The sequence below is a fragment of the Gossypium raimondii genome, chromosome 8 (assembly GCF_025698545.1).
Source record: "Gossypium raimondii isolate GPD5lz chromosome 8, ASM2569854v1, whole genome shotgun sequence".
Taxonomy (NCBI): Eukaryota; Viridiplantae; Streptophyta; class Magnoliopsida; order Malvales; family Malvaceae; genus Gossypium; species Gossypium raimondii.
Genome location: NC_068572.1, coordinates 2,397,740 through 2,420,383, shown reverse-complemented (window position 1 = coordinate 2,420,383; position 22,644 = coordinate 2,397,740). Strand labels below are relative to the sequence as shown.

The 22,644-nt window shown below is 33.7% G+C and overlaps 2 protein-coding genes and 1 long non-coding RNA gene across 3 annotated transcripts; 2 read left to right on the top strand and 1 right to left on the bottom strand.

Moving 5' to 3' along the window:
* The first annotated feature begins 834 nt into the window (after window positions 1-834).
* On the top strand, window positions 835-2,047 carry LOC105790224 (xyloglucan endotransglucosylase/hydrolase protein 22). The gene is made up of 3 exons (XM_012617709.2): window positions 835-1,148; window positions 1,222-1,415; window positions 1,509-2,047. The coding sequence occupies exons 1-3, from the start codon at window positions 891-893 to the stop codon at window positions 1,900-1,902; spliced, it is 846 nt and encodes a 281-aa protein (XP_012473163.1). The 5' UTR covers window positions 835-890; the 3' UTR covers window positions 1,903-2,047.
* Window positions 1,222-19,210, bottom strand: LOC128042983 (uncharacterized). The gene is made up of 2 exons (XR_008198681.1): window positions 19,102-19,210; window positions 1,222-1,745 (listed from the first exon to the last, which is right to left on the bottom strand). It is a non-coding gene; the product is annotated as an uncharacterized LOC128042983 (long non-coding RNA).
* LOC105790223 (probable xyloglucan endotransglucosylase/hydrolase protein 23) lies at window positions 18,207-19,365 on the top strand. The gene is made up of 3 exons (XM_012617708.2): window positions 18,207-18,500; window positions 18,574-18,767; window positions 18,865-19,365. The coding sequence occupies exons 1-3, from the start codon at window positions 18,240-18,242 to the stop codon at window positions 19,253-19,255; spliced, it is 846 nt and encodes a 281-aa protein (XP_012473162.1). The 5' UTR covers window positions 18,207-18,239; the 3' UTR covers window positions 19,256-19,365.
* The last annotated feature ends 3,279 nt before the right edge of the window (window positions 19,366-22,644 follow it).

The following is a 22,644-nucleotide window of genomic DNA, read 5'->3' as shown; positions in this document are numbered from 1 at the left end:
AGATTTAGCTAATTAGTGCAAATTTTATTATATCATAGGTAACATGACACACAACTCATTTTTGTAAAAGCCAATTGATGAAGATTTTGTTTTGAGGAAAAAACACAGAAGACATAGGTGACAAGTTGTTTAACCTAGTTCATAACTATATAGCTTACTTTAGTATAAGATCCTAACATTAGCCACTACTTTTTAGACTCTTTTGTTTTAGTTTTAATCAAAAAAGAAATCATGTGATGATTAAAATTAAAAATTTGAAAAAGAAATCGAGTGAGCTAGCTGGTTTGGACAAGAATCACAATATTTTGTAATAAATTTAATTATTATAATAATTCTTTTTTGTATGACGTGATGATTTAAGTGAATACGTGTTGGTCCCAAAAACAAGTTAGTTTTGACCTGACGTAGTCAACCAATGTGACAATGACTTTTAAGCAACACCATTGGTTTAGGGTAATGGAATCTTGTAGTTCACTCAAATAAGCCTCGGCCTATGGAGAGGCGCATAACCGCGTTTGAGTTTAGTGAGTGTATTACAGTATGGGTTTGCCTGTGTCGAACTACCGATCCAATTCTAGACATGCATATTTATCTGCTTGAACTGTAACAAGACATAGAAAGGCGGCACCAAATCCATAAATTAAACATGCATTTTGGTACCAAGAAACACCCCTCAGTATTATTAGATTGGGACCCTTCCTTTCTTTTCACTTTTTTGTTTCCAGCTGTTTACAACTTTGGTTCACTCAATGTCCCGATGGAAACACAAACCACGAAGTTTCCCCCCTTTACCTTGTTTTCGTCCCCCTATATAACCACCTTCTATCACTCCCCCATTTCATAACATCATAATCCAATTAGAATAGAAACACCATACAGATAAATAAAATATGAGGAGTTCATTGCTAGTATCTGTTGTAATCAGCTTGGTAATAGTTGCTTCAGCCGCCAACTTTAACCAAGACATCGACGTTACTTGGGGAGATGGGAGGGGCAAGATTCTCGAAAACGGAAACCTTCTCACTCTCACCCTCGACAAATTCTCCGGCTCTGGTTTTCAATCCAAGAACCAGTATCTCTTTGGGAAGATCGATATGAACATTAAGCTGGTCCCAGGCAACTCTGCTGGCACTGTTACCACTTATTATGTAAGTTTTATCATCATACTTGTCTCTTATTTATGTTAGAACTCTGTGTTGATATCTGGGGTGACAATTGCAGCTTCGTTCGGAAGGGTCGACATGGGATGAAATCGACTTCGAATTCTTGGGGAACCTAAGCGGAGACCCATACATAGTCCACACCAATGTATATACACAAGGCAAAGGTGACAAAGAGCAACAGTTCTACCTTTGGTTCGATCCCACCAAAGACTTTCATACCTACTCCCTTCTTTGGAACCCTCAACGTATTATGTATGTCTTATTTTACAATCCCATTTTTCTAAAAACGTTTCAGTTTCGATTATTTTCAGTATGTTTAATTGTGATTCTTTTGAATGTTTACAGCTTCTCTGTTGATGGGACACCAATTAGAGAGTTCAAGAACTTGGAATCAAAGGGCGTTGCGTTCCCAAAGAGCCAGCCGATGAGAGTGTATTCGAGTCTTTGGAACGCCGATGATTGGGCCACTCGAGGTGGTCTTGTTAAGACGGACTGGAGCCAAGCTCCTTTCACTGCTTCTTACAGGACTTTCAAAGCTGATGCATGTGTCTGGTCTTCCGGTAAATCATCATGTTCCTCCACCTCATCACCCTCCCAAAATTCATGGCTATCGCAAGAACTGGATATAGCGAGCCAACAAAGGCTCAAATGGGTTCAGAAAAATTATATGATTTACAATTACTGCACCGACACCAAGCGATTTCCTATGGGACTTCCTAAAGAGTGCACTGCTTCTTAATTTGTTGATTAAGATTCCCTTCGCTAGTCATGCCGAAGGACAGATACTTTGTTCAAAAGCAGCCTCACAGTATTCTTTTGTTTCAGTCTATGTTTTGTAACATGTAAAACTAAGCTCAATAAATAATTCTATTCAGTTTCGGAAATTATACTACTTTAATGTTTCTCTGATTGAAGTCAAAACATCTAACCAGGGAAATATATAGGTGTAATAATCAACTACGAAATCTGTTTTTATCCATCTAAAATTAAAATGATATTATATTTTTTATACAAATAATATTTTTAATTGTTATATATGTAAATTTTTAAATCAATATGATATATATAAAATATGTATATATTAATATTTTCTGATTGAAAATGTATCCAGTTGCTACCGTAGACCTATGGTCAACTTACTTGAAGAGAACCTATAGAAAAATCGCATGTGACACCTCGGGATATAAATATATTGTGATATTTTGCCAATGATTTGTTCGTGTTTGGTGTGCCAGCCGACTTTGAAGTTGGTGAGAGACATATATTAACATACATCCATTCGAAGCAAGACCTCGATGGGCCATGCCACAACATTATATATACGCATTTAGTAGCTGACTAGAAGCTCAAAATGATTTAAAATAATATAACATTCATATAAATTTTGATATATTAATAATAAATATAATATAAATTCGGATAAATTGATACTTTTCTTAATTATGCTCGCATTTTTATTTTGGTTACTTAATTTTAAAAATTTTTAATTTAGGTATTAATGTTTGAATTTATTTTTATTTTGATTACTTATCGTTAAATTGATAATTAAAAGTCTTTTTTAACTGGTATAATAATATATTTAGTCCTCAATACTTACATATTTTATCAATTTGATCATGATTTCCTATTTTTTTATTAAAAGTGGCCTTTTGCCTAATTTTGCCAATACTCAAATTCCTAGAGAAAAACACAATTTTGTAACAAAATACTCAATTCTTAAAAAAGCGTAAAATAATCGTTAACTAAAAATTGTAAAAATCATTAAAAAATTGCATTATAAAATTTAAAATTTTTAATTTTTTTTTATAATTTTTTAAGAATTTTCACAAGATGTTTAGTTACAATTTTTTTTTTTGTTGGGAGGGATGCCTTGGTTTGTGGTGGCTCAGTTTTTCTTTCGTAGAGTAAAAGTGTTACTAGCCTCGCCTTTCGAGAATGAAAGAACTAGATAAAATAGAAAGAAATATCTAGCCAAACTGAGAACAAAATAGAAAATGAAGAATAAACTTCTTTGTTTGTTTATTCAAAAATCATTGCTCTCTGAATACAGATGTACAGTATTTATAGACATGAGTAACCGCTCCTATTAAGCAACAACCTTCTACCAGATTCACAACTAACTAACAACTCTCTATACTCTAATATTCATCCATCTTCTCCACAGACAAGACCCATAGGAAATTCCGAAAACGAGCAAAAATCGATAACGAAAGTGGCTTAGTGAGAACATCAGCAACTTGATCACACACCGGAACCTCGCCAACGGCAACAGTACCATCAGCAACCTTTTCACAAACGAAAAATAAATCTAATTCAACATGCTTAAACTTTGAATGAAGAACAGGATTAACAGCAACAGCAACCGCACCAGAACTCCAAATATTGGGAATACTAGTAGACTGAACATGTAATTCTTGAAGTAACGAAAAAAGCCATGTAACCTCACTAGTGACCGCGGCAAGACTCCGGTATTCTGCCTCAGCAGTAGACCGAGCAACAACCTGCTGTTTCTTCGTACACCATGACATAGGATTACATCCGAAATAAACACAGTACCCAGTAGTAGACCTCCGGTCATCAAAATCTAACCCCTAGTTTGCATCAGCATACCCAACTAATGACAAACTAGTGGACGGACGAAACACAATCCCAAATTCAATCGTTCCACCTAGATACCTCAAAATACGCTTTAGAGCAGTCATATGAACAGAAGTGGTCAATGCATAAACTGACATATTCGATTTACAGCGTATGCAACATTAGGCCGCGTAAGAGCGACATACTGTAATGCTCCAGCAAGGCTCTTGTATTCAGTCGGATCCTCTAAACGCTCACCACCATCTCTAGTCATGATAGAGGAACTAATCATCAGTGTATTAACACTCTTCGCATTTTCCATCGAACACCGAATAAGAATATCACGTATATACTTCTTCTGACATAGATGAAGACAGCCTGATGAAGAACGAGTAACTTCTATCCCAAGAAAGTAATAAAGATCGCCCATGTCCTTAAGCGAGAACTCACTATTTAACAATTGAACAAACCACTCTATAGCAGACGGCACATCACCTGTAACAATAATATCATCAACGTACACAAAAACATACAACGTTGAACCGGTACGACCCGAACAAATAAGGAAGCATCAGACTTCGATACCACAAACCCCACAGATACTAGAAATCATTTAAGCTTCTCAAACCAGGCACGAGGAGCCTGACGAAGACCATACAACGCTTTCTTCAAACGACATACCAGAGGTCTGCCATCAGAACCATACTAGACATAGCCAGGAGGTTGATGCATGAAGACTTCAGTATCAAGATCTCCATTTAGAAATGCATTATTCACATCCACCTGCCGAAGGGACCACCCCCTAGACACAGTAATAGACAAAATAACTCTGATAGTAGCCAGTTTTACCACGGGGCTAAAAGTTTCCTTAAAATCACAACCTGGAACCTAAGAGCAGCCTTTTGCGACTAATCGAGCCTTATGTCTAGCAATTGTACCATCATAATTCCTCTTGGTTCTGAACAACCGTTTGCACCCAATAACCTTATGATTAGACGGAGCGGAGACTAGCTCCCATGTAGAATTACGCATAAGAGCATCATACTCATCTTGCACAGCAGCACACCACTCAGCAGCAGCCAGAGCTTCTTCAATTGTAGAAGGTTCGTTAGCCTCAACATGTAAAACCTTAGGCTTCTAAATTCCCGCTTTAGCTCGAGTGACCATTGGGTGAGTATTACCCACAGGTGGCCTACTAACTTGACTGTCAGACGAAGAAGAAACACCTTCAGACATTCTTGAGATAGACTGAGGATGAGCATTAAAATCACCTGATGAAACCGACTCATGTACAACTGGAAGAGCATCCGACCCAGACCCAACAACAGCCGAAGAAGCATTAAACTGAGACTGCACCAATTCAACATCTGATGTAGGAACATTAGGCTGAGACTGAAACCCTTGGAGAGATGGTGACACCACACAAGGCACATGAGACGACGAAGAAGAAGAAACAGGCTACACAATGGGAACAACATTCGTACTAATCTGACTGGTCGTCGTCATAGACTTATCAGGGCTAGACTCAGCAAACAAAAATCTCTGCACATCAAACACTACATGTCTTGAAATAATAACCTTACCATCTGGTAAAAGACACTGATACCCCTTGTGACGAGGACTGTAACCCAAAAATGTAAACGGCTGAGACTGAAAATCCAACTTATAACCTACAAACGGACGTAAATAAGGATAGCAGCAGCAGCCAAACACTCGAAGATGATCATAGGTCGAATCATTGCCATAAAGTGCCTTAAACAGAGAATTGCCCTGAAGAACGACAGTAGGAAGTCAATTGATAAGATGAACTGCGCAACAAAACGCGTACCCCCAGTACTCCATAGGCAAATTCGCATGAGCCAATAATGTAATACCCACTTCAACAATGTGACGATGTTTAGGCTCAGCCACTCCATTTTGTTTAGAAGTGTACAGACACGTCAGTCGATGGATAATTCCTTGGGATTCCAAAACAGACGTAAAACCATGGTATTCTCCTTCCCAATCACTCTGAAAGTGCTTAATAGACTTGCCAAACTGTGTTTTAATTAACTTTTGAAACTGAATGAAACATTCTATTGCCTGAGCTTTTTGACGTAGAAGATAAACCCAGGTAAACCTAGTGCACATGTCAATAAATGAAACATAATATCTCTTTTCATCACATGCAACAGATGCGAGACCCTAAAGATCAGAGACAATTAACTCAAAAAGTTGATAACTAGTAGTCGAAGGTGAAAAAGGCAACTTATGTGACCTCCCTTTTTGACATGCAGTACATACACCATCAAAACCATTTTTACTTGAAACAATATTACATTTATTTAGAATAGTCTTGACCACATAAGCAGACGGGTGGCCTAAACGATTATGCCATAAAGCAAACACAGAACAATTTTTAAAGGGATGTGGAACTTGCGAATGAGCAACAAACGGATCAACATTAGACGAATGAGAAACCACCGGCACAGAAACTGATATAATCCATCACGAATGCAGCCCGTCAGCAATGTCTCCTGAGTCATAGCATCCTTAAGAACACAATGAGTAGGATGAAACTCAAAAAACACACCATTATCACGAGTAAACTGTGAGACAGATAAGAGGTTTTTCCGTATACTCGGCACACATAAAATATTTGACAATCGTAACAACTTAGACTGAGTTAATAAAATAGCAGTACCAATTGATGAAATTACCGCAGGAGTACCATCACCCATTAAAAGAGATGACGTACCTGAATATGGCATGACATCACGTAAAGCTGACACATCGCGACACACATTATGACTAGCCCTAGAGTTAGGGTACCAAGACGTGGTTCCACCGCCCACTGTAACGAATGAACCATCATCATCAGTACTAGACCCAAGTTGAGTAGTATGAACATGAGAGCCAGATTCTGATGACTCAAAATAATCAGATGCATGTAAGTCCCCTAGCCGGGGAAGCCCAATACACGGTTCTAACCCAATATAAACTCGAGCGCACGGTTTGGTAAATAAAAAAACTGGACCCCAAAACCTAGTCCATCACAAATTGGTTTAGGAGAGCCGGGATCAGCTTGATCAACTTGAACGAAATTAGATGATGGTACAATATTCGGCCCAGCATTAAGGTGAACATTTTGAACATTTGGCCCATGTGAGGAATGTTGAACATTTGGCCCATGTGAGGAATGTTGAACATTCGGCCCATGTGATGCACATTGTCTATTTACAGCATTAAACCCATGTGACGTGTTACCATTATAGCCTTGCCTATCATCATGACCAAATTTGCACACATTTGACTTGTAGGCATCTGAACAAATTCGGCTAGAATCATGATGAGCATGAAACACCTGTGGCCCACGTGCCAATGGCCTATTATGCATGCCAGCACACACATTTTGACCATCATATCTATTTTGACCAGCATAACTCCTTTGACCATAAACAATTCTTTGACTCTTCTGATGAGGAGCCACAAAATTATCTTCACCATGGTGCACAAACCCCCCAGAACCAGAACCTTCAACACCGGACGATTCATTCGAGTCTCGGTGATAACGATAATAGCATTTTTGAGCCACATGCCCGAATCAACTGCAGATCTGGCATTGAACATGAGATCTGAAGACTCTGCCACGACCACGAACAGGTATACAACCACCACGACCGGCCTATTCCACCGACGACTCGTTTTCAACAAGATTTGCGTTCAAATTGACTTCCTGCAACACTTGAACTTGACGATTCTCACAATCAACCAACGCATCAACCACACGTTTTAACGACAGAACTCCAGTCGACAACCGAACAGAAGAGATGACCGCCTCAAATTTCGACGGTAATCCCGCAAGCACCACTTCAATCTTCTCTTCATCAGAGATATGAGAACCAGAAGCATCAAACATAGCACATAAATCTTTAATCCGAGCAACATAAGCCTTAATAGAAAGGTTACCTTTCTTCAAAGAGTGAAGCTCATGCCGAATCCTCAATTGCTTGGCGCTAGTATCAGCTGCAAAAAGATTAATGGCCATACTTCATATGTCATACGCCGTGCAAGCATCACCAAAGGAGGATTGATAAGAGGAGCTTACAGTCGACAAAAGCCAGGATGTCAGAAACCGATCTTGCTGCTTGAACACCTGAGCCGCCGGGTTTAGAGCACGCGAGCCAACGGTTAGAAGAATGAATCGTGATGGAGGAGCAATGGTGCCATCTAAGAATCCTGTAAGTCCATAGCCATCAACTATCAGTTTTACCTGTTTACGCCATTGAATATAAGTACCTTCATCGAGTTTGACGACTTCATGCCGAGGAAAGACATTTGTGACACGATCGGCAGCAAACACACCGGAGCTAGGTTCACCAGATTCGGAATCAACGGAAGCCATAGGAAGCAAGAATCCAGAATCAACTGGCGAATGATACCATGAAAGAACTAGATAAAATAGAAAGAAATATCTAGCCAAACAGAGAACGAAATAGAAAATGAAGAATAAACTTCTTTGTTTGTTTATTCAAAAATCCTTGCTCTCTGAATACAGATGTACAGTATTTATAGACATGAGTAACCGCTCCATATTAAGCAACAACCTTTTACCAGATTCACAACTAACTAACAACTCTCTATACTCTAATAGAGAATATCTCTTGTACGAGATTGAGATCCTTGTTTGCTTTCTTTGCTTCGTATTTTCAAGTTTTTGGCTCTGATGGTTTATGTAATACATGAGACGTTAGTTCTATAATATTTATTTTCTTTTATGAAATGATAATTATTGATAAGTGTGGAGTTATGTTCAGCATTTTTTGGGTTTTTTCTATCGGTTAAAATTTTAGTTTTCACTTAAACTCTAATTAATGTAGGTTATTTTAATATTATTTAACCTACAAATTTAGCATATAAATAGGTCATTTTCCACCTTAGAAAAATAATTCACTACACGTTTAGGTATTAGTTTTTACAAGCTTTTAGACAATTTTGTGATTATGTTTTGATGGTTCTTATTTCGAGTTTTGGGGTTTAGTTTTATCTCCATATTTTGTACTCTTCATATTTTTTCGTTAGTGAAATTATCTTTGCTCGTGGTTTTTTATCCTCTTCGAAGGAGTTTTTTCATTTAAAATATTTGTGTTTGATCTTTTTAATTTCTTCGTTATTTTACTTATTCGTTGCTTAACTGGGTTTATCCTCAACAATAAGTGTTGAGAGTTCTTTTGACAAAAAGAGGAAACATTCCAAACAAGTAAATGGAAAGTACTGAAAGAAGGTGGAGAGGGAAATTGAAGCAAAGCCAGTAACATTGAGTGCAGTGGTAGGTGGTGGTTGGTAAGGTGGAGAAAGTGAAATGTGGTTGACAATAAAGTTAAGTAAAGAAAAAAAGTTAAGAAAATTTTAGAGAGAGCTTCGAGAGTCAAAATTCCAAAGTGCCAAAAGTCATTTTACTAATTGCTTATATTTATAAATTTTAGAAAATGAGAGTTACAAAGTTAGGTAATTAATATGAGTAATGAAATTAAGGTTCAGTTACAATGACAATAATGGTTAAGAGAGGATGATGAAAGGTTTTGTTGATGATGGTGATAATGAAAAGTGAAGAAGAGTTCACCATATTTCTAAAATAAGGGAAAACACTCAATGTTAGAGGAAAGGGTTAAGAGGAAACCTCTTAACTACCTCCATACTTAATCCATCAAGCCAAGCTCTCCAGAACATCCTAAGAGTGAAGATAACCCAAGAACCCTGCTATATTAGGTTACTTCCACTTCTTCTACTTTGGTGAAGCAGTACATGCGAAAACACAAGACGATGGTTGTTCTTTGGTGAAAGTTGTTCCTAATAGTTAATTTTTACTTGTTCCAAACACGAGTTGTTTTGTGGTGATATTTTTCTTGCTAGGGCTTATTCTTAATAATAGCTCTTCTGAAAGGCACAATTGCTCTAAATACAAGCTGTTCCAAACAATGGTTGTTCTAAACATAACTATTCCAGAAACGTCATTATTCTAAACAAGAGTTATTCCAAACTTTAGTTGTTCTCAAATAACAACAACATTGGATAATAGCTACTCTAACTAAAGTCCTATTCTAAACATAGATATTTTGGACAGCTACTCTTGGATAATAGTTGTTCTGAACAACAGCTATTCTAAACAAGAGTTGTTGCTCCGGAAGAGATATTAAGTGAAGCGTCGATGCTAGTTGTTCCATGCTTAGTACACAATTTCTTGAAATATAGTATTATTTATGTCAAGGAAAATATAAAAATGATAGTAGTCAAAACCGAGTATTTACAATAAGAAAACATTAACCATTAATGTAATGGCCCAAAAGTCAGTGGCGTTGGAATTTTATGGTTTCAAAACTTGTTCTTGTAAACTGAGTCTGTAAATATTTAATAAGGGTATTTATAGAGTAAATGTATTGATGAATTAAAATTTGGATAGTCAATTTAACCGAAATTATGGTTAATTAAGGCCTAAAGACTAATTTGTAAAATTTTAATCACTATATATTTTTAATTAGATTAAGCCTTGGGGATTTAAATAGAAATTAATCAAAGGTGCAAAATAGCAATTAGACCATATTTAAATAAGGGTTAGTGGAAGGTATGAGGACATTAGTTTAATTAAGCAAAATAAGGTTAAATATAATTAACATATGATTAATTTAATCTTAATTCAACTATAAAAAGAACCTTTTCAGTGGAAGGAGAGATAATTTCATCTCCTCCAACCGATTGCTAAGAAAAAATAGAAAGCTCAATGCATTTTCAAACTTTGAAACTTTTGGTTCTTAAATTCAAATAAGTCCTTAATCATTTTTCTTTGATTTTTATAGATTTTTTTTATCTTGGAATCTTGATTAAGCTAACCCAAAGATCAATTTGATCAATTAGTGGAGTTTTAATGAGATGTCATTGTTGATAATTGAATGATTTAGGTGTTAAATTGATAGAAATTAAACTTAATTCAAGAAAATGACTAAATTGTAAAGTTTAATTGATAACTTTGTACATTAGGGACCAAATTAAATAAATAAATAATATCATGAATTGTTGTTAGGAATAGAAAATAAAGGGTCCCTATTGGTGAAACTAAATTTTTATTCGAAGCCCTAAATTGAAAGTTATGCTTGTCTTAGTTTTAGGGGCTAAATTGAATAATTTGAAAATTTTGTAAAAGTTGATATTCAATTTTGATTTAGCTGGAATTTGATATTGTATTATTATTTGTAGCTAAAGATGACGCAGGGAACGTCGAGAGGGAAAGGAAAGACGAGAACCGACTATGAGACGTGAACTTTCAGTTTGTATCTTTATGACCCGAGATCAATTTAATTATTGTATATTCATGACATTTTGCATTATATAATGTTGATGTGAGTTGTTAATGGTTATTTAGTTGAAATGTTATGGCTGAAATTGAATATCGAGACAATGATTAAATTGAATAGAATAGAAAGTTGTATGACTCAACCAGTATAGTAAATTAGTATGAAACTGAGTTGAATTATGATATATTATATGATGAATTGATATTGAATTGAGAATGACGGGATGTAAATTGAACTATGTGATGAAATGAAAAATTGGCTACTCTATTAATGTACAGGTTATATTTCGGTTTAGCCAATGATGCACTTGCGTACCAGTATAATTTCTTCGGTATATCCAATGATGCACTTACGTTCTAGTATATTTATTTCGGTACATCCGATGATTGCTTCGATACATCCGAAGATGCACTATGCATGCCAGTATAATTATTTCAGTTTGTACGATGATGCATATCGTGTGCTAGTATAATTACTTTGGCTTGCTCAGTGATGCACTATATGTCCCAATATCTTTTCTTCGATATATCCAATGATGCACTACGGTGCCAAATTGAGATGCAAGTTGACCAATTTATGTATTCGTCTTGAAATCTGAGTCATGTTAATAGGGAATATAATTTGAAAAATAGTTAATTGATATTTGAAAATGAATTTTAACATTATGAAATTGTATTACAAGTACATATTTGTGTTAGATATTTATTTATAGCATGTAAAAGATCATGTGAATCGGTTGAATGAGCCTAAGGGCCGATATGGAATGATAATGGTAGATTTAATTTCAATTCGGAAATTATATACAGACTTGATTGAATGTAATAGATTGAAAAGTAATGTGAATGTAAAGTATATTGCTATGATATGTTAACTAGTTGTTAATTGAGGTAGTATGTTAGTTGGTTCTTTTGGCATCAATAATGCATCTTGTAGCATATGTATAGTGATATATGTATTAAAGAATAGCATGAGTTATTCGTAAGTTAGTTGGTATTGAATTGGAAATTAATTGTATACATTTGATTTAAAATTTGTATTAAATTGATTTCGATTATGGAAATACCACTGGGCTTTATTGCTCAGCGTAAGATTTTGTTTTCCGTGCGTAGGTTAGGTTTATAACGAGGTTGCGAGGATCAACTTCAGCATTTGGACAATGACCTTCGACTTAACAATGTTTGTCTAGTTTCTTTTGTTAGTTATACAACATGTACCTAGGTTGAGTCAAAATTGGTATTCTAATTTGGTTATATGCTAAATACATGGAATTGGAAATTTGTAACTTATAATTAGGCATGTTTCGTGGTATGATAATAGTCTAATTGGTTTTATGTTCATATACTTATGTTTATAAGTGTCAACTAGTTATATGAAAGACTTGAATGAATTGGTTGTATAATCAAATGAAATTGTTAAAATGATGATAACATGTATGTATAAATGTTCTTTAGGCATAATGGAATACCACCAAGTATGTGGATTTGGTAGAAAATTATGTATGCAGGTAAACTTAAAAGGTTTTATGTGTTTACAAATAGGTACCAAAATTTATTCTTTTGAAAACAGAATGTCACGTCGCGACATTGAACGGTAGTCGTTACGACGAGACCTGGATACCATGTCACAGTGTGACGCTGGGCTTTGGTCGTTGCGATGAGGCTAGACAGTATGTTGCATCGCTACGAGGAACTCCCTAACGTCACGACGTCAACTTGAAGTTTTGAATTTGTTCTAATTTGGCCATAATCCGATCTCAGGCTAGCAAATAGAGTTTTCATAAGCTCATATAAGACCTAAAAATGATTGTTTTACTTATAATTAAATGTTTAATATTGTGAATCGAATTGTGATTTGATCGTAGTTGCTCCAGCAACGAGTGTGATACCTTGTAACTCGGACCTAGAAATTTGGCCGAGTATGGGGTATTACAATTAATTTTTTTGATACCTAGTTTTACTCGAAAAAAATGCTATGCAATTCTTTTAAAGATTTAAAAAAATTATTATTATTAATAAGAAGCATGAACAACAATAATACAAAAACATGTACATAGTACAAACGATAAATAAATCACTACAAACTAATGCATAAATGCCATGTCTGCAAAATAATCTTAAAAAAAAAAGAGAAGGATACATTTATAGTAATTGCAACATTAAAATAATTCAAAACAAACCAAAGATGCATCAATTTGATCAAATTACTAAAACTTTGTATCCTAACCTTTCCATCATCAAATCAACTTGATGATGAACACCAATTAAAAAAAAAACCCAAAGCCCCTACTGCATCAATGATGCACAAAAAACCAAGTTTCAAACAATCTATTCTTCTGCTTATCATCTCAAATATATCACCATCATTATGATCTATCATGATAAAACCTTTCGAGAATAGTTCCTAATAGATCTAGCGATACTTATACTAATATATCTGTAACAGCCCAATTTTTAGTAGTGTCAGAACAGTGATTTGAGATCACTAAATTCGATGAAAAAGTTAGAAAAAATTATTAATTAATAATTACAAGTTAAGCGTGATTTTAAAAATATTTTTGAATTAGTGAATTTTAGTGATGTGCCTTTCTTTTGATATTGTGGCATGTATCTAATATCTAGGTAATGTATTGATTAAAGTATGCTATGTATGTTATTTATTTGTGAATTAGTGATAAGTTATCCGATATGTCCGGTAATGCTCCGTAACCCGGTTCCGGCAACGGATACGGGTTGGGGGTGTTACATTTAGTGGTATCAGAGCTATTCAGGTTTAGCCGATTCTCGAATTAATCGAGCTCAAAATTGAGTCTAGAGGTACATGCCATAATTGAGTCGAATTGAGTCGGGATTTGGATGCTGATATATTTGTTTTTGTTTTATAGTTGAAAATGCCGAATGATTATAATGAGTTAATGATAAATGTTATGTTTTACTTGTGTATATATGAGAGTTAAATTTTGAGGCTTTGCAACCTTCACCCCCTCACCTGTACAATGGAATTTACAAGAATTATATTCATTAAGTTTACAAGTGTGAAACCGAAGAGAGTTCAATAATTGAATGAATAATAATGCGGTCAGAGTTAAGGATGGGATAGCAATTAAAGAGAATTCTAGAAAAGATATCATATTTTTTTTCCAAAGATAATTCAGGATACGCAATGTCATTTTTAAGGAAAAAGTTATTCACGAGTAATCGATTTATTCAGGTATAGAATTTAAAGAACGGGTTAATCAGAATTTCTTCTGAATTGATTTCTTTAGTAATTGGGATAATGTAAGATTATTGATGACTTTAGTAGTTAGTGGGATAGTGTTGAAATTGCAAAGATATCTGAATGCAACTGTTATAGTCGGGTATGTTACAACGATCTCTTCTGGGTATTCTATATGTTCTTTTATCCTTAGAGGTATATTCAACTGTTCATTTTCAGATGTGATTCTTATCATATAGAAAGTTTGGTTAAACATAATGTTAGCTGGAAGTATTGTTAGTCTGGTTGATTTATGATCGGCATTGTTCTATCTTTCTTTGGTTTTCTAATCTATTATGTTTGATAGAAGACTTGATGATAAGAATCATATGAAGTTATTTTCTATTTCTACTGGCTGAATTTTCCGAATTACATATATGGAATTTATATTGTCTTTATCACAACTATTTTTAGTGCATACGAGCGATATTCTTCTTCTGGATTTTCTCTAGGATATCATCGATCTCTTTATCATTCAATGTGATTTTTATTCTCGAAAATTCAGTATAGCTTCACATCTTGGATTTTATTATCTCGGTTTTCTTATCATTCTTATGGTCTAATCTTATTTATTAAACATGGTTCATCTATAAAAGTTATTCATTGGCCGGAGGTAGTTATATTTGTTACTGTTATTAATTTTGGTTCGATCATGGTAGCTCGGTGATATGGATATCATATTATAGAAGTTGTATTACTGCACTGGTTGTTAATGGGACTACTTTCGATTTTCTTCATCTATTTTGGAGTTCACTATTGATGTTGAGGTATTGTTCTATCTATACAGTTGGAACGCCGGTCCTATTATTGCTCTATAGTTTTTAATCTATCTGATGGTTGTGGCTTCGGTATAGTTCAAAGCTTCGGTGATTATAATTGAAATAGGTTTATTATATATAATTCTTTTCCAGTTTTCATGAAAGGGTTGACATCGAAAAAAGAGTAGATGGTGGAAGATTGAGCTCAAATTTGTACATTGGTTTTTATTTCTCAGGTAATCCTGAATTATGTCAGCAAGTCAATAATGAGATGTCATAATTCGTTTGAGTTAATGCAGTTTGTGGTAAATTTCGGTTGATATTCCGAGAGAATTATGATATATGGTATATCTGGATTGTTTTGACAACAAGAAGAATGGATTATTCTAAAATATTATTATCTGATAGATAAAATCGACTCAGTTGTTCTAATCAGAGTGGGTTATTCATTGAAAAGTTAATTGAGTTATAATCAGTTATGGAATCAGTACATTTTGGGTCTTCACAATGGGTTTAAATTATCTATTTTTTTCTGGCTGGATGGGTTTTCAAGGTCTTCGTTCGAAGGTATTAGATAAGATGGTTCAGGTTCATAGATTGCAAGAGATGGCTCTGCTGGATAAAGGATGAAGGATAATCCGTAGGCAACTGGTTGTTATGCATTTGAGTATATTCTCAGGACCGGGAATAAATTTTGTGTATTCATGGGTAAATAGAAGGACAATCAGAATGAAAAATTCAGATTCTAGAAGACTTGATAGAAAAATATATCTATCAGGTTAGTTTTAATCGGGAAATATTATTATGGGTTAAAGTTGTCCTGCTTGTTGAAGTTATTGCAGTTGTGTAAAATGATATTACTTGACACTTTCATGGAAAAAAGAAAAGAAACAAATATCAGTTGAAAGTTACAGATGCAACCACGTCAAAATATCAGTCAAAGTTTAATAATATGGGTTTCTCAGTTATGTTTCGATTGACGATTACTGGAAATTCTCGATAGTTATACTACTAGTGAGAAAGTGATGACAGGAGACATCAGAGCTACTCAGTTAAGTTCAGTCATAGTATCAACTTCTAAAATGAGTTTTGATATGAGTTCGGAAGTGATATGAGTTATGATTAATTTTATGGACTTCGATTAAAAAGGTGGAAGAAAGATTTGACTTAATAGCTTGTATCAGGTGAGAAATTTCGAGGACGAAATTTTTTAAGTGGGGGAAGAGTTGTAACAGCCCAATTTTCAGTAGTGTCAGAATAGTGATTTGAGATCACTAAATTCGATGAAAAAGTTAGAAAAATTTATTAATTAATAATTATAAGTTAAGCGTGATTTTAAAAATATTTTTGAATTAGTGAATTTTAGTGATGTGCCTTTCTTTTGATATTGTGGCATGTATCTAAAATCTAGGTAATGTATTGATTAAAGTATGCTATGTATGTTATTTATTTGTGAATTAGTGATAAGTTATTCGATATGTCCGGTAATGCTCCGTAACCCGGTTCCGGCGACGGATACGGGTTGGGGGTGTTACAATATCTCACATACTTGTTAGAACATGACTAAAAAATTAAATGTAAAAATAAAACCACCACTATTTTCAAAGAAAACAAAGTGGAGAAAACAAAAACCATGAAAAATGTGGACAAAATAAAACCACAAAACTGCAGACAAAACCACAATAATGTAGATTGAAATTAAAAACAAAATCAAACTACAAAAATTGTTAAGAGGAATTGTGATTAGCAACAAGCTTGAAGGCCAGCGCCGCTGCCGACAGAGCAAAGATTTAATTTGAAAAAGTTGAATAGCTAGGCTTTTTCTATGAAAAGAAGAGGGCACAATACAATGGTAAATTTTAATTAAATCATGACTAAGACCTTTGATAAACAGTTGAAAATTAAGGCAATATGTTAGAATTCCTTATAAAAAAATGTGAAAAATAATAAGTAGATAAAAATTATTTATCACTTAATTGAAAATATTTTCAATTATTTCAATTTTAGTTTTTGTAATGTTATATTTTTTATAAAAATTTTACGTTTAAAATTTTAATTTTTGTTTAGAATAAGGTGAAATGTTTAAAATTAAAGATAAAATGTAGAATATAATTTTTATAATTTAAAATCTATATTTATCAAACAATCTAATTATATTCCGTAACTAATTTTAAGTAATATATCAAACAAATTTTATAACTTAAACTCAATACTTAATTTTGAACATTTAATTTTTTTAATTTATCAAATAACACCTAAATTTAATATTTAATAGATTATTGATTTATCAATTTTAGTTTTTTAGAATGTATATTATTACTTGACTTTTAAGATATTTCTAGAACAATTGAATTGTTCAAAAGTTAAGATTTTTTCATTACGGAAATCCTTGAAATAATCAAACACAAAGTAATTCACCAATGGATTTTACTTTTTTGAATTAAGGATTCAAATTTCAGTCTAGATAATAAATGAAAAGAAAATAGTTATGGTCAGGCATTTTTTGTAATGGATTTAATTAATAATTAATAATTAATAGTTGTTTTGATTAACGTGATGAGCCCAGTGGTTGAGTTCTGGTTTGGTCCCCAAAAATTAGTCAGCCAATATGACAATGACTCACATTAATTAACACTGGTTTTAGGCTAATGAAATCTTGTGGTTCACTCAAATTGCACAACGTATAAGCCTGCGTATAAACAGTTGGGTTCTGGCCTCCAAACCCCAACCGCGTTTGGGATTGGTGAGTGTATTACAGTGTGTTTTGATTGTGATATGTTTATTACACTGATGGATATAATGATAAAGTTGAAACTCTGAATCAAAGTTTTACTGCTTCAACTGCCGGTTCAATTCCTGACATGCAAATGCACAGTAACCAGACATGGAAAGGCGGCACCAAATCCATAAATTATACATGCATATTGGTACCAACTTCCAAGCAACACCCCTCAGTATTATTGATTTGGACCTTTTTCTTTTCTTTCTTTCTCTTTATGTTTCCAGCTGTTTACAACTTTGATTCACTCAATGTCCCGACGGTAACACATACCACGAAGCTTCTCTCTTCTCATCTTTCTCACCAAATCCACCTCCCCTATATAACCACCCTCTATCACTCCCCCATTTCCTAACATCATAATACAAACCTACCAAAAAAAATGAGGACTTCATTGCTGCTACTATCTGCCTTAATCAGCTTTGTAATGGTTGCTTCAGCCGCCAACTTTAACCAAGACATCGACGTTACTTGGGGAGATGGGAGGGGCAAGATTCTAGAAAACGGAAACCTTCTCACTCTCACCCTCGACAAATTCTCCGGCTCTGGTTTTCAATCCAAGAACCAATATCTGTTTGGGAAGATTGATATGAACATTAAGCTGGTCCCAGGCAACTCTGCTGGCACTGTTACCACTTACTATGTACGTTGTATCATCATACTTGTCTCTTATTTATTTTACAACTCTGTGCTGATATGTGGGGTGACAATTGCAGCTTCGTTCGGAAGGGTCGACATGGGATGAAATCGACTTCGAGTTCTTGGGGAACCTAAGCGGAGACCCATACATAGTCCACACCAATGTATATACACAAGGCAAAGGTGACAAAGAGCAACAGTTCTACCTTTGGTTCGATCCCACCAAAGACTTCCACACCTACTCCCTTCTTTGGAACCCTCAACGTATTATGTATGTCTTCTTTTACAACCCCCCCCCCCTCCTATTCAATTTTACAGTTTCGATTATTTTCATTATGTTTAATTGTGATTCTTTTGAATGTTCACAGCTTCTCTGTTGATGGGACTCCGATCAGAGAGTTCAAGAACTTGGAATCGATGGGCGTTGCGTTCCCAAAGAGCCAGCCGATGAGAGTGTATTCGAGTCTTTGGAACGCCGATGATTGGGCCACTCGAGGTGGTCTTGTTAAGACAGATTGGAGCCAAGCTCCTTTCACTGCTGCTTACAGGAATTACAAGGCTGATGCATGTGTGTGGTCTTCCGGGAAATCATCATGTTCCTCCACCTCACCCTCTCAAAATGCATGGCTATCGCAAGAACTGGATATAACGAGCCAAGAAAGGCTGAAATGGGTTCAGAAAAATTACATGATTTACAATTACTGCACTGACACCAAGCGATTCCCTCAGGGACTTCCTAAAGAATGCACTGCTCCTTAACAGGGATTTTAATTTAATTTGTTTCCTTAGTAGTATTCTTTTGTTTCATTCTACATATATTGTAACATGTAATATAAGCTCAATAATAATATTCTATTTCGAATATTAAATGAAGACGTGTAGACTGCCAGGTCTAAGTTCCGGTTGTTGAACTTTTCTTTCGTTCTCTTTACGTAAGATACTAAAACGACAAAATATGAAATTCGTCTTAGATTGACGATAGTTAGATTGAAAATAGTTAATTTTTTTATTTATGAGTTCGGAAGAGACTATGAATAATTTTAAACATTATAGTAAAAAGAATAAATATGATCAAAACAAACTAAAGGCTAAAATGGTGCACATTTGGCCAATTCAAATCCGCATAAAATTATTCTAAACACATCCTAATTCATCCATTTTGTTAACTACAAAACCGTACAAGTTATTTCACATGTAATGAACACTTTGGTAAGCTTAATAGCATATGTATTCATCAATCATTCAATAAGGCACGCCAAACATCTTAACATTTCAACCTCAACAAACGCCATTTAAGATTCTACCATAACTTGACAAAAATGTCAAAGTGCACATTTTAGTACACAACCTATTTGCCAATTAAGTTTAACATTATTTAAGGTTCCCAAAACACTATCACTCCCAGATAACATCTATACATATTATGCTTATACTCGAGCATCACATTACCAACCCTTACACCTATGTATATAACATATAACCATTCAAAATACCAATCACATTCAAGAACCAAAAAGTGCCAACATTCAAGATTGATCAAAACAAATTACCTATATACATGCCACAAAATTAAACTTTAAACGATTAAAAGATACCGAATCAACAACATGATAATGTGAGTTTCTCAAAGATCCACTTGACACGTTCCTTAAGTTGGCAATTTACAGGGAAAAGGAAACAAGTGGAAGGTAAACATTACAAATGCTTAGTAAGTTCACTGGTATTTAAACATCTTACCTTATTTTACGATTTAACACAACAAGTTATTCAACTTGACAATTTTACCTAAGTACATGACAATCATAAATCAACAAGCTGAGTTAACATTTAAACTCATCATATAACATTTCAATATGAAATAAACCTCACCTAAAATCACATTTCAATACCATTCTCAAAATCAATTCAACATTTAACCATATGAACATCATTCTTATAATATTATGTCATTCCATCTATTTATCAATTATATATCCAATTTAAGTTTAATGACAATTACTATTTCATTTCCTTATTTAAATTTTGAATTGAACTTATTGATTCATCACATTTTTATATCGGCTCATCAGGCGCATAACTGGTTCGTATGATTTTTTACGTGTCATCGATATCCGTTAATCACAATATGTATACAAATCATCAAAACATAATATTAACCCAATTCAAATATCATTTATCAAATTTTATTTTATACCCCTATTAATCTAAATCGGACTCGGACATATATACGGATCCAACCAATCAAACCAGTTTGACACCCAGTGCCTCATCGGACAATGTCGAAGTAAATAGTTTGCGCCCAACGCTCATCAATGTGTTTGACACTCAGTGCCTCATCGGTACAACCGAAGTAATTTGGCACCCAGTGCCTCATCGACACGTAGTCGAAGTAACCCTGAACTCTTCCTATCCTATGGCATGCCAACTATATCCGACTCTACCCGAACAGTTAATAGGGTAACAATTTCTCAGTTTCATTACACAATTTCATCAACCAATAATCAATTCTCCAATATAATAGCATTACACATAATGATATTAATCACATTTATAATACTATGTCATATTTTCACATATATTCAATTCGATACTTATCACTTTTAAGACAAATCAAAATTATTAAATTAATACAAATTGGTGAAAAAAAAAACAGATTAAATAAAAATAAAAAAGAGAACAAATAAATCAATCTATCATTAGTTTATTCATGTTATTATTTAAAAAAATTGAGATCAGAATGCCAAACTTTGCAACTTCTATCCTACGATTATGTCTTCCCTTGCTCTGGAAATTTACTGTGTCAAAAGGCAATAAATAAACGAGGTTGAATGTGTATTTTTAAAATTGGTATTGTAATAAAAAGTAAGATAAAAGTGAAAAAGGGATAATAATTTTACATTTTAGTGCATAAAAATAAATTATGATAAATTGGGATGATAAGAGCAATGTATGCTATATCAAAATTATGCATTTTTTTAAGTTTAGGTCACGAGTTAGCCCCCACACCGTTCTGCTTTTCTTATTTTATTGCGTAAATATTTTTTCCTATTTTAATACCTAAACTATTGTTTTGTTATAAATTTTGGTCCAAAAAATTAATGGTATATGTGACCTTCTTTTACATGCCAACCAATGTTTAGCAAACAGTTGTTCGATACGATCAATGATTAACGACCACATCATCGATAATTGGTCACATAATTAATGACACGTGAAAATGTCAAACATGTAGCGCATTGGTTGGTTTGACAATTTTTTTAATACCATTAATATTTTGGACCAAAAATTATAATGAATGAGGTATCAAAATGGGACAAAAAAATTATTTAAGTACTTGATTAAATTAATTCCATAAGTCAATTAAGTACCGACTCAATTAGGAAAATTATCATAATGTTCTTTAATACTTGAAAATAAATTTTATTTTTCGAGGGTACTTTTATCTTTTATTTAAAAGAATAATAAATACAATCAGTGGGACTTGAACCCAAGTTGATGGTATTAATAAAAGCTTAAATTACCACTCAACTAAAGATTTATTTTATCTTTTTAAATTTTAATTTTATTATGCACAGCTATATTACCTCCACCAATTGTATATCTATACTTAAGGCTCCTTATTGAGTTGGTGTCACGGGTTAATCAGATACCAACTCAGTTCGAAAAAGATTAAAATACCCTGACTATATGAAATAAATTGTATTATTTTGAAGGCATTTCTATCATTTTATTTATTTTATATAAAAATAGAAAAATGCAAATATATATATGTGTGTGTGCATATGTGTATATAAAATAAGATTTAAACTCATGTCTCTTTAATTTTCTCATTTATACTTTACCATTCAACTAAAGCATTATTTATTATTTATATACATTTTTACAAATATATTTGATACATAATTTAATTTTTCACAAATATTGTGGGTGTGCCATAATTTGAATTTTCTTTCAATAACTTTTTGACATGTTATAGGAAATGGCTTTTTAAAATTACAATTTAAACTATATTTTTCATTTTAATTTCGTACATATTGCATGTGTCTTATTATTAGTTTCAAACAATATCTTTTATTATTTATTACATGTTATTTTCAAACACATATATGTATTCTAAATATGTGATTTCCACACGCTTATGTGTGATA

Bases quoted from the DNA above. Each gene is read 5' to 3' on its own strand.
- LOC105790224 (XM_012617709.2), top strand. From the start codon at position 891: ATGAGGAGTTCATTGCTAGTATCTGTTGTAATCAGCTTGGTAATAGTT. The intron at 1,149-1,221 runs GTAAGTTTTATC...TGACAATTGCAG, and splicing joins GCACTGTTACCACTTATTAT to CTTCGTTCGGAAGGGTCGAC. The intron at 1,416-1,508 runs GTATGTCTTATT...GAATGTTTACAG, and splicing joins TGGAACCCTCAACGTATTAT to CTTCTCTGTTGATGGGACAC.
- LOC105790223 (XM_012617708.2), top strand. From the start codon at position 18,240: ATGAGGACTTCATTGCTGCTACTATCTGCCTTAATCAGCTTTGTAATG. The intron at 18,501-18,573 runs GTACGTTGTATC...TGACAATTGCAG, and splicing joins GCACTGTTACCACTTACTAT to CTTCGTTCGGAAGGGTCGAC. The intron at 18,768-18,864 runs GTATGTCTTCTT...GAATGTTCACAG, and splicing joins TGGAACCCTCAACGTATTAT to CTTCTCTGTTGATGGGACTC.